The 12,110-nt window shown below is 42.6% G+C and overlaps 1 protein-coding gene across 3 annotated transcripts in view; it reads right to left on the bottom strand.

Moving 5' to 3' along the window:
* The window catches only part of atf7a (activating transcription factor 7a), a 74,316-nt gene that overhangs the window by 41,384 nt on the left and 20,822 nt on the right, over positions 1-12,110 (bottom strand). For all 3 annotated transcript variants that reach the window (XM_089004796.1, XM_089004780.1, XM_089004788.1), the window contains exons 2-3: positions 11,775-11,868; positions 4,963-5,078 (exon numbers count right to left, since the gene is read on the bottom strand). In XM_089004796.1, coding sequence (XP_088860922.1) covers positions 4,963-5,078; positions 11,775-11,868 — 210 coding nt within the window. The remainder of the gene's footprint in view (positions 1-4,962; positions 5,079-11,774; positions 11,869-12,110) is intronic.

Raw genomic sequence — 12,110 nt, 5'->3', positions numbered from 1 at the left:
TTAGAGGATTTGGAGAGAAAGTTAGAGGCCAGACTGAGATGGTTTGGACGTGTCCAGAGGAGAGAGAGTGACTATATCGGGAGAAGGATGCTGAGCCTTGAACTGCCAGGTAGGAGATCTCGGTCTGACCGAAGAGGAGGTTTATGGATGCGGTCAAAGAGGACATGAAGGTAGCTGGTGTGAGAGAAGAGGATGCACAAAACCGGGATAGATTGATTCGCTGTGGCGACCCCTGAGGGGAAAAGCCAAAATGAAAAGAAGAAGTTTTGGCTGTGCGTCAGGTGTGCGGCATCTGCTTAAGTCGAGCCTCGACGCCAGTTGCTGGTGGCCAACAACCCAGACGAACTGAGCCAGCTGGAAATAGTGTCGGCAGCTCACTTATAAATGAAATGTATTATTATTATTATGGGCTTACAGGACTGACAATGGCCACTTATGCTTGGCAGCAGTGAGTTTGGGGTGATCAGTGTGGATCTATTTGTCTGTAAATTGTTAGAATAAATGGTTTAGTCGACTTTAGAATTGATTCTGTTTCAACTGTCATCAACGACAGTCCAATTAATACTGACGGACTTGTTACATAGTACATTAGAAGCTATTGGAGTGGTTTTGTCCATTGTCTGTGCAGTCTCTCCGATCAACCTTCCGTCTTCTCTCGGCTTCAAAATGGTTTGCTCTTTCCCCTTATAAGCGCCTCTGCGGTCTTAAGTTTACTGAATAGCGAATTCGGTTTTCATAGGTGAAGTCCTTACAATATTTGTCAACTGGTTTCTGTGTTCTGCCAGACTTGTGTTCATGGTCTTTTGGTGTGACTAAGCTCACCAGTTAACAGTATTTTCCGGTGTATGAGGTGCACCCAAAAGCCTGGATATAGCTATCTATCTCGATAGGTATCTATTAGCTATCTATTACTTATCCGGTGACTGTAAAGTGACGTTGACAGTTTGAAAGGCGCTTATAAATGAAATGTATTATTATTATTGTTAGCTGTGGAAAAGAGGTGAAGAAACGTGTCCAGGCAGGCTGGAACGGCATAAGAAAAATGTCAGGTGTGATGTGTGATAGAAGGGTTTCAGCTAGGATGAAAGGAAAAGTGTATAAAACTGTGGTGAGACCAGCCATGATGTTTGGACTGGAGACAGTGCCACTGAATTAAAGACAGGAAGCAGAGCTGGAGGTAGCAGAGCTGAAGATGTTGAGGTTTTCTTTGGGAGTGACCAGGTTGGATAGGATCAGGAATGAGTACATTAGAGGGACAACTCATATTAGAGGCTTTGGAGAGAAAGTCACAGAGGCCAGACTGAGATGGTTTGGACATGTCCAGAGGAGAGAGAGTGACTATATCGGGGGAAGGATGCTGAATCTTGACCTGCCAGGCAGGAGATCGAGAGAAAGACCGAAGAGGAGGTTTATCGATGTTGTCAAAGAGGACATGAAGGTAGCTGGTGTGAGAGAAGAGGATGCACAAAACCAGGTTAGATGGAGGACACTGATTCGCTGTGGCGACCCCTGAAGGGAAAAGCCAAAAGAAGAAGAAGATTAGCTGTCTCTTACCTGTATAGCTAGCTAGATAGCTAGATATTAGCTGTATAGCTAGCTAGCTATCGCGATAGTCATCTATTACTTATCCTGTGACTGTCAAGTGACCTTGAGAGTTTGAAAGGTGCTCAAAAATGAAATGTATTATTATTATTATTATTATTATTATTATTATTATTATTATTGTTATTATTATTATTATTATTTTTATTTCAAAGATGACCCTGCGCCTTATACGCCGGTGCGCCTTTTTTGTGAAGTATCATTTTCCTTTCAGCTTTATATGTGAAGTCATAAATAGAAATGAAACACTTTATGAAACATTTTTGCGCAATTCTGTATTTTAGTCTTCTGACATTTCTATTATGCATAGAATATTTTGTTTTTATCTTTTCACCGCCTCCTTTCAACTTTACTTCTGTAGTTTCCACATTTCTCCATTGTGGGACTATTAAAGGGTTGCTGATTCAGATTCCGATTCTGATCTGACTCTGAATATTGAGCCACAACAGTTATCGCAATGACTGTCAGCAGCCACTGACTCAATTTCCGCTCCATAATAGAAGTAGTGCATAACTTCAGCCTTTCCTGTGATGTGTTGTGCATTATACAGGTAACATCCGGGTTACGACCGGCACGAGTTACGACCACCCGTACTTACGACCACGACTGCCAGACCTTCTTTTTTCACGACCGTTGAACTTACGACCGTTTTGTCGGAACGGAACGCGGTCGTAACTCGGATGTTACGTGTATTTGGAAACTTTGATGTATTTATATATTATATTTGGAAAACTTTTTTCATTCGCTGACGATGCACCTTATAGTCTGGTGCACCTTGTACAGTATATGGAAAAAGTGAAAAAAATCCAACATTCATTGGGGGTGCGCCTTATACTCCGCTGCGCCTTATACACCGGAAAATACGGTATTGCTTCCCAATTGACAGGAATCAACAATTGGGAGTCAAAAGGAGTTGTTTTTTTCTCCTGTGATTTTGTGTGAACACATACAAAAATCTTACAGAGTTCTTTGCTCGCTTGTTGTCCTCGTCATCTTGTTCGAAGGAGTTGGCCAGATCATTGAACAAACCGACTTCCTCACAGTTCTTTAAGAAGCGAGTGGGAGTGGGCGTCTGATCTGGAAATTAAAAAAAAAAAAGATAAACACCCAAAGCACCACTGAGCAATTTACTTGAAAAAGTGGATAAATTGAATCTGTGGATGAATTGCATAATTGGTTAAAGGCTGTATTATATTTTGAAAAAAAAATCCCATGAAAGGAGTAGTAGCCAATACAAGACGCTTTTTGTAATGATATGCAGTAAGTTTCTGTCGGAGATGTTTGCTCCACCCCTCATAGTCGTCCCCTGGTACAAGCACCGACATCCATAAACCAACAGAACGTAGTCATTTGAATGAGTGGCCTTTCAGAATCAGAATCAGAATACCTTTATTCGTCCCACAATGGGGAAATTTGCAGTCCACAGCAGCAATTAAAAAGGGATGGGGTTGGGGTGGGGTGAAAGGATAGAAAACAAGATATTCTAAGCATAACAAAATAAAAATGTCAACTGTATACTGTGCAAATGTAAATGTGCAAAACCGTTCCATAAGAGAAAGAAACTGTACATAGTGCAGAATAAAGAAATGCATTTTGATATATTGCAACAACCCATATTTACAAGTGTCCAGTTTTTTTTTCTTTTTTTTTCACATGTGATCATTGAGAATTGTGAAGCCTGACAGCAGTCGGTAGGAACGAGCGGCGGTACCTCTCCTTCTTGCAGCGCGGGTGTAATAGTCTCTGGCTAAAGGAGGTACCCAGTGCTGTCAGGGTGGGCAGGAGGGGGTAGGAGGGGCTGTCCATCATAGCTTTTAGTTTAGCTAGCGTCCGTCTGTTGCCCACCTCCTCCAGAGAGTCCAGCGAGCAGCCCACGACAAAACTGGCCCGCTTGACAAGGCGCTCCAGTCTTTTTCTGTCCCGGGTGGTGATGCTGCCTGACCAGCAGACAATGCCATAGTGGATGGCTGATGCCACCACAGAGTCATAGAAAGTCTTTAGGAGTGATCCCTGAACTCCAAAAGACCTGTTTCCTGAGTAGGAAGAGGCGACTCTGTCCCTTTTTGATTAGGGCATCCGTGTTTGTTGTCCAGTCCAGTTTATTGTTGAGTTTCCGTAAACTGATAGATTTGTAACCTGGCTAATGATATCTTCTTGTGCAGGAGTATACCAAAAACTCCTTCCCGTCCAAGGCTAGATTTCTTACCCAAGGATGACCGTTTAACAGGCTGTGTCTGTTCGCCTGATAGAGAATAGACAGAATAGAAGTGATCATATTTAAAAGTTTCATGCTTAGATGGAAGCACAGAAAATCTGGAGTCAATCTGAGGTGAACAGACACAGCCTGTTAAACTGTCATCCTCATGTAGGAGATCTGACCTTGAACTAATTTAGGACTTGGTAAAACTCCTGGCTGAGGAAGAGCTCATTATACATATGAAGTCCAAGATGGCGCCCGAGTAGGCCGTCAGCAAGTGCTCTCATGAGCCTTGCTTTTTTTTGTTTGTTTGTTTCGATTTTTGTTTTTTTTTGTTGTTGTTTTTGTCTTGTTTTGTGTTTTCTTTTGTCGCTTTGTGTTTTTGTGCGTTGTGTGGAATGGATACGGATTGTTTTTCAGCATTTTTGACCACGACATTCATCACGGAGGAGACTGTGCTCAGCGGTTGCGCCTTTTCGGCAGCATGAATATGCCCGAACTGTTTTGGAATGGGAGGATTGTCGGTGCCATTCGACTGCCATCGCTGGACAGCTCTGGGGCCATTGTGCTTTTTTGACCAGGTTGGATAGGATCAGGAATGAGTACATTAGAGGGACAACTCATATTAGAGGCTTTGGAGAGAAAGTCAGTGAGGCCAGACTGAGATGGTTTGGACATGTCCAGAGGAGAGAGTGTGACTCTATCGGGAGAAGGATGCTGAATCTTGAACTGCCAGGTAGGAAACCGAGAGGAAGAGCGAAGAGGAGGTTTATGGATGTGGTCAAAGAGGACATGAAGCTAGCTGGTGTGAGAGAAGAGGATGCACAAAACCGGGATATATGGAGGACATTGATTCGCTGTGGCGACCCCTGAAGGGAAAAGCCGAAAGGAAAAGAAGAATAGTTTGATGTATTTATATATTATATTTGGAAAACTTTTTTCATTCGCTGACGATGCACCTTATAGTCTGGTGCACCTTGTACAGTATATGGAAAAAGTGAAAAAAATCCAACATTCATTGGGGGTGCGCCTTATACTCCGCTGCGCCTTATACACCGGAAAATACGGTATTGCTTCCCAATTGACAGGAATCAACAATTGGGAGTCAAAAGGAGTTGTTTTTTTCTCCTGTGATTTTGTGTGAACACATACAAAAATCTTACAGAGTTCTTTGCTCGCTTGTTGTCCTCGTCATCTTGTTCGAAGGAGTTGGCCAGATCATTGAACAAACCGACTTCCTCACAGTTCTTTAAGAAGCGAGTGGGAGTGGGCGTCTGATCTGGAAATAAAAAAAAAAAAAGATAAACACCCAAAGCACCACTGAGCAATTTACTTGAAAAAGTGGATAAATTGAATCTGTGGATGAATTGCATAATTGGTTAAAGGCTGTATTATATTTTGAAAAAAAAATCCCATGAAAGGAGTAGTAGCCAATACAAGACGCTTTTTGTAATGATATGCAGTAAGTTTCTGTCGGAGATGTTTGCTCCACCCCTCATAGTCGTCCCCTGGTACAAGCACCGACATCCATAAACCAACAGAATGTAGTCATTTGAATGAGTGGCCTTTCAGAATCAGAATCAGAATACCTTTATTCGTCCCACAATGGGGAAATTTGCAGTCCACAGCAGCAATTGAAAAGGGATGGGGTTGGGGTGGGGTGAAAGGATAGAAAACAAGATATTCTAAGCATAACAAAATAAAAATGTCAACTGTATACTGTGCAAATGTAAATGTGCAAAACCGTTCCATAAGAGAAAAAAACTGTACATAGTGCAGAATAAAGAAATGCATTTTGATATATTGCAACAACCCATATTTACAAGTGTCCAGTATTTTTTTCCTTTTTTTTCACATGTGATCATTGAGAATTGTGAAGCCTGACAGCAGTCGGTAGGAACGAGCGGCGGTACCTCTCCTTCTTGCAGCGCGGGTGTAATAGTCTCTGGCTAAAGGAGGTACCCAGTGCTGTCAGGGTGGGCAGGAGGGGGTAGGAGGGGCTGTCCATCATAGCTTTTAGTTTAGCTAGCGTCCGTCTGTTGCCCACCTCCTCCAGAGAGTCCAGCGAGCAGCCCACGACAAAACTGGCCCGCTTGACAAGGCGCTCCAGTCTTTTTCTGTCCCGGGTGGTGATGCTGCCTGACCAGCAGACAATGCCATAGTGGATGGCTGATGCCACCACAGAGTCATAGAAAGTCTTTAGGAGTGATCCCTGAACTCCAAAAGACCTGTTTCCTGAGTAGGAAGAGGCGACTCTGTCCCTTTTTGATTAGGGCATCCGTGTTTGTTGTCCAGTCCAGTTTATTGTTGAGTTTCCGTAAACTGATAGATTTGTAACCTGGCTAATGATATCTTCTTGTGCAGGAGTATACCAAAAACTCCTTCCCGTCCAAGGCTAGATTTCTTACCCAAGGATGACCGTTTAACAGGCTGTGTCTGTTCGCCTGATAGAGAATAGACAGAATAGAAGTGATCATATTTAAAAGTTTCATGCTTAGATGGAAGCACAGAAAATCTGGAGTCAATCTGAGGTGAACAGACACAGCCTGTTAAACTGTCATCCTCATGTAGGAGATCTGACCTTGAACTAATTTAGGACTTGGTAAAACTCCTGGCTGAGGAAGAGCTCATTATACATATGAAGTCCAAGATGGCGCCCGAGTAGGCCGTCAGCAAGTGCTCTCATGAGCCTTGCTTTTTTTTGTTTGTTTGTTTCGATTTTTGTTTTTTTTTGTTGTTGTTTTTGTCTTGTTTTGTGTTTTCTTTTGTCGCTTTGTGTTTTTGTGCGTTGTGTGGAATGGATACGGATTGTTTTTCAGCATTTTTGACCACGACATTCATCACGGAGGAGACTGTGCTCAGCGGTTGCGCCTTTTCGGCAGCATGAATATGCCCGAACTGTTTTGGAATGGGAGGATTGTCGGTGCCATTCGACTGCCATCGCTGGACAGCTCTGGGGCCATTGTGCTTTTTTGACCAGGTTGGATAGGATCAGGAATGAGTACATTAGAGGGACAACTCATATTAGAGGCTTTGGAGAGAAAGTCAGTGAGGCCAGACTGAGATGGTTTGGACATGTCCAGAGGAGAGAGTGTGACTCTATCGGGAGAAGGATGCTGAATCTTGAACTGCCAGGTAGGAAACCGAGAGGAAGAGCGAAGAGGAGGTTTATGGATGTGGTCAAAGAGGACATGAAGCTAGCTGGTGTGAGAGAAGAGGATGCACAAAACCGGGATATATGGAGGACATTGATTCGCTGTGGCGACCCCTGAAGGGAAAAGCCGAAAGGAAAAGAAGAATAGAAGATTGGGCAGCATCTTCACAGCCCCGCTTTGTTCAGCGTAAAGGTCGGTGCTGTTGGACAGTCTGCGGCTGGATGGATGCATGGCTTGAGGAGCTCGCCATAAGAAGAAAGGAGCGTCAGCGCAGAGCGCCGATGCGTATGGGGAACTGTTGCGACTTGGAATTGAAGCAGATTTATGTGGGACAGGAGAGGTGAGACAATCTCTTTTCGTCAATGGACGCTACAGCTGCGTGTTTGCTTTCAACATTTAGCTTGAGGTCGACATGCACGTTCCACCATGATGTCCCTGATCCACTGGTGGAAAGACGCTTTGATACTCTCCTCTTTCATCTAGAACCGCTTCATGTCATCACAAAGAGGGTACAGCAAGTCCTGAAGAATGAATGACTCTCTGTGTCTTTGTTTGTCATATTGTCTTTGTGTTGTCAAATTACTTGTTATTTGGTTTTTTTTTTGTTCTTTTGACTTCAAGACGGCGCCGCAAGAGTGGCTGCCTTTCCAGCAGCTCATGTATTTTGTTTTTCTACTTTCATTCCTTTCATCACTTTGCTGCTGTGAAATGTAAATTTCTCAACTGTGAGACTAATAAAGGCAAATCCAATCCAATTAGCCAGGTTACCAATCTATCAGTTCATGGAAAGGACAACCAATTAAAATGTCTACATTCTGTTGTTTGATGGTTGTTGGTTCTTGAGACGTCCATTGGCGTGGTATTCAAATCAAGAAGACTGTGTTTGACTAATGAAACTTTTAAACGTGATAACATCTATTCGGTCTATTCTCTATCAGTTTCAAATTGATACGATACATGTTGATCTGAATTTGACAAGTCCAATGCAATCTTCAGTGGGAATTGCTACCCAGCAAGTGAACAGGGATATTGCAATTTATTAAGTAACAACAGTTTTGAGTTGGCATGAAGAAAAAATATTGAGAATGATTGTTATTGATTATAAAACGGCCTTTTCTGGTACCTGCGATAATGACAGAGTCCGTCCTGGGTGTAAACTTCAGTGTCATCTCGTGCTTGTGTTTGTGGATAGCCAAGTGGTCCTCATTGGTAAATCTCTGGTGAAAAGAAAGAAGGAGAGGGGAAAGGGGAAAATGATTCAGGTGAAAATACTTGAGGCTCAGGGTTCTCCATTTATCTCTTGGAAATGTTGTGCTTATTAAGTTTTCGGGCAACAAACCAATGTGTTGCTCATTGACGAGTCCCTGATCGTCATTTAGAATTAGCTGGTCGACTAATCATCTCATATCTACATCGTAGAATAACAAACCAGTAAGCTGACACACTTGTAAAACACCTTAGAGTTGAAGACATACGGCCAAATGCTACCACATTTCTACACACCAGTCATCCAATCAATCATGTGTTCTTCCATCGCGGTTTGGTTCGGGGCCGCCGCAAAAAAAGGACAAAATACGACCTCAACGGACAGTTAGGACGGTGGACCAAAATCATTGGCACCGCCCTAGCCGCTCTCAAGGACGTGCACACTGCAAGCATCAAAACAAGGGCGGGAAAAAGCCGACTGGAACCACCGCACCCTGCCCACCACCTTTTCCAGTGACTCCACTCAGGCAGGTGCTACCGATCCAAATCCAGGAGACATTTTAACCAGCTTCTTCCCCCGTCGCCATTAACTCTCTAAACGGTCACCCAAATAGAACTGTCTAGTGCCTCTTTGCAATTCTTTGATGATGATACTAGTGCAGCGTGTTCAACCGGAGACAAATTCCTTGTGTGTTACGCAGACTTGTCCACAAAGATGATTCTGATTCTGATCGGAACAGTAACCCAAATCTAACAGTATAGTGACTCTTTGCAATTTATGATACTATTGCAGCGTGTTCTAACGGAGACAAATTCCTTGTGTGCCAATAAAGATGATTGTGATTCTGATGAAAAAGAGAGTACGTGTCCACTGCAAGAATCAAGATGAGTGCGGAAAATCCCAAACCCAGCAGACATTTCAACAGCTTCTTCCCCTGTTGCCATTAACTCTCGAAACAGTCACCAATTTTTTTATGATGATACTAGTGCAGTAAGTTCTACCGGAGACAAATTCCTTGTGTGTTCTACATACTTGCCAATAAAGATGAATCTGATTAGATTAGCCTTTATTAGTGTCCTCCACACTTATCTCCAGCTGTTATTAAAGCGCGATATAAACCAATGTATGTATGTATTGTATCTTGTACATCTGCCCCCATTTCAAGCTCATATAACTCCAGACCCATATCATTTAGGAATTACTTCTTTTTTCTGATGAAAGAAGAGAGTCTACAATTTCTTACGCAGCAATGAATGTTGATGTCGTCCTAAAAGTCAATATTCTGTGGGTCCTGGAATTGTTGTGACAATGACACAAACCATGGCATTGGAGAGAACACATTTTTGCACATCCTCTGACAGTCAATGAGTTAAAAACTGAACAAATAATGATGACGTTGACTATGACATTGGCTGTTGGCAGAGTTGCTCCCGGTTGATGAAACTTGGCATTCCGACTGTTGTGTGAATGTCTGTGGCATAAAAATCGTCCCCACCCCAACTTCACTGCCACAGAGCACGAGTTCAACTATCTTTGTTCATATCATATCGACCGATGTAGAATGTGAGTAGACATACGCATGGCGTTGTCATGTTTGTGCCACATGTGCATTAAATCGCTATTCAAGGAAGAAGAAGTCTACAGTGATACATTGGCTTATGAACTGAATTGGTTCGGAGAAAGAATGTGTAAGGCAAAGAGTGTGTATTACAAGCATTAATTTCCCAGAGGAAACCATTAAAATGAGAATAATCCGTTCCCAGGTCCCCATAAAACATAATTTTCAACTAAATAAGCCTTCAAACAACACACAATATACCGTATTTTATGTATGATAAATGTGCTATGGTATGGTAATGAAAGAAATAAACTACTATATAATAAAGTCGTTTTATTGACCATTGTGGTGGTCGTTGATGGCTTGTTGGAATGGGTAGCTTTTTGCATAAAGTGTATCAAGGAGCTCTGGGTTGTGCATCTTAGAGGTTGTGATATTGAAACAGCAACAGATGCAGGCAGACACAATAGAAACTGCATTAATAGCTGATTCCTTTGCTTGTCCTTTCTTTTTAAATTGTACAGATGGCTTGTGTGGGTTATTTGTGGAGCCTGATTGATGGGATGTTTTAACCTTGCAGTCTACACTCTGCCTTTGAACTATCACTAAAGTTGAAACGAGTCCAAATTTCACTGTGTTTTCTATCCATTTTCTCACCGTTTCACTTATTTTTTTTTTCAAGCTCTGTCCTCTCCCTTTCGTGTGTGTGTGTTTCTGTAACCCCTTCCCCTGCTCATTGCTGCGTGTGTCCTGCTGCGTGTGTCCCCTCCCTCCTCTACCACATATCTTGACCAATCACGTGCGGCTTTAACCGAAGACTGGGGGCGGGAAATAGAGGACAAAAAAAGTTGGCTGCCATTTTCAGCTCCTTGCTCGGAGCTCCAAGAACCAGCTTGTTCGCGAACGACATATCACTCATTGTGGCGCTCTGTGTGTTTCCCGAAAACTAGTTCGAATGGCAAGATTATATTATATCAAATTTAATGTTCGTAAGGCGAAAAGTTCGTGAGCTAGAGCGTTCGCAAGCCGAGGTATTGCTGTATTTTGTTGTGAGTCACACGATACCCTGCGGCTATTCTGTCTCGACTCGCCTGTGCCATCGTGTTAGACACGCAAGTAAACATACGCAAACACTGTGGGCGCGCCGTCTTCTATTGACTAAAAACAGACGACGATTTAGATGTGCGCACACACACACACACACACACGCACGCACACACATACGCACGCACACACTAAGCAGAAAAGACCGTGTACACAATGGTATCAACAAGTTTTAGTGTCATGACGAGGTCAAAGGGGGCGCGTTTGCTTTTATATATACTTTTTACTGGTTGAGAATAAAATGCAATTCTTGATTTCTCCCCAGTTGTTTTTTGTGGATAAAAAAAGACTTGTTGGAGTCTTTTATGAGTGGCGCTGAGCATTTATCAAAGTCAAAATCAAAGTCAGCTTTATTGTCAAATATGCTAATATGCATGACATACAGCACAGATGAAATTAATGTCCTCTCGGACCCAGCATGCAAGGCACTTATAATTACTTTAACAAACAAACATGAAAACGCCAATTTGCCGGGAGAGGGGAGCCGCTGCGTATTCACGCGCTGCCATCTTAGGAAACAAAATTTGAAAAAATAACAAATATGACAACACAAAGACACAGTCATTCATTCTTCAGGACTTGCTGTACCCTCTTTGTGATGACATGAAGCAGTTTATGCATCGACGTTGATGTTTGTGGTGACATGAAGAGCTCTGAGTGAACATTTCGACTAGTACAGCTGTTGTGAAAGTACTAGAGTGATACCTCAGCTTACGAATATTTTAGCTTGCGAACTTTTCACCTTACGAACATTAAATTCGCGAGAATATAATCTTGGCTGACAAACTAGTTTTCGGGGGAAAAACCTAACCACATGGAGCTGGTGGCTGGCGAACTAGTTTTTGTCACCCCCTTTTTGAGTGGGACTGAAAAAGACCGAGTTTTGAGTTGGCATGAAGAAAAAATATTGAGAATGATTGTTATTGATTATAAAACGGCCTTTTCTGGTACCTGCGATAATGACAGAGTCCGTCCTGGGTGTAAACTTCAGTGTCATCTCGTGCTTGTGTTTGTGGATAGCCAAGTGGTCCTCATTGGTAAATCTCTGGTGAAAAGAAAGAAGGAGAGGGGAAAGGGGAAAATGATTCAGGTGAAAATACTTGAGGCTCAGGGTTCTCCATTTATCTCTTGGAAATGTTGTGCTTATTAAGTTTTCGGGCAACAAACCAATGTGTTGCTCATTGACGAGTCCCTGATCGTCATTTAGAATTAGCTGGTCGACTAATCATCTCATATCTACATCGTAGAATAACAAACCAGTAAGCTGACACACTTGTAAAACACCTT

The sequence above is a fragment of the Hippocampus bargibanti genome, linkage group LG01 (genome assembly GCF_051943395.1).
Source record: "Hippocampus bargibanti isolate YZ-2025 linkage group LG01, ASM5194339v1, whole genome shotgun sequence".
NCBI lineage: Eukaryota > Metazoa > Chordata > Actinopteri > Syngnathiformes > Syngnathidae > Hippocampus > Hippocampus bargibanti.
This window is presented reverse-complemented; position numbering and strand designations above follow the sequence as displayed.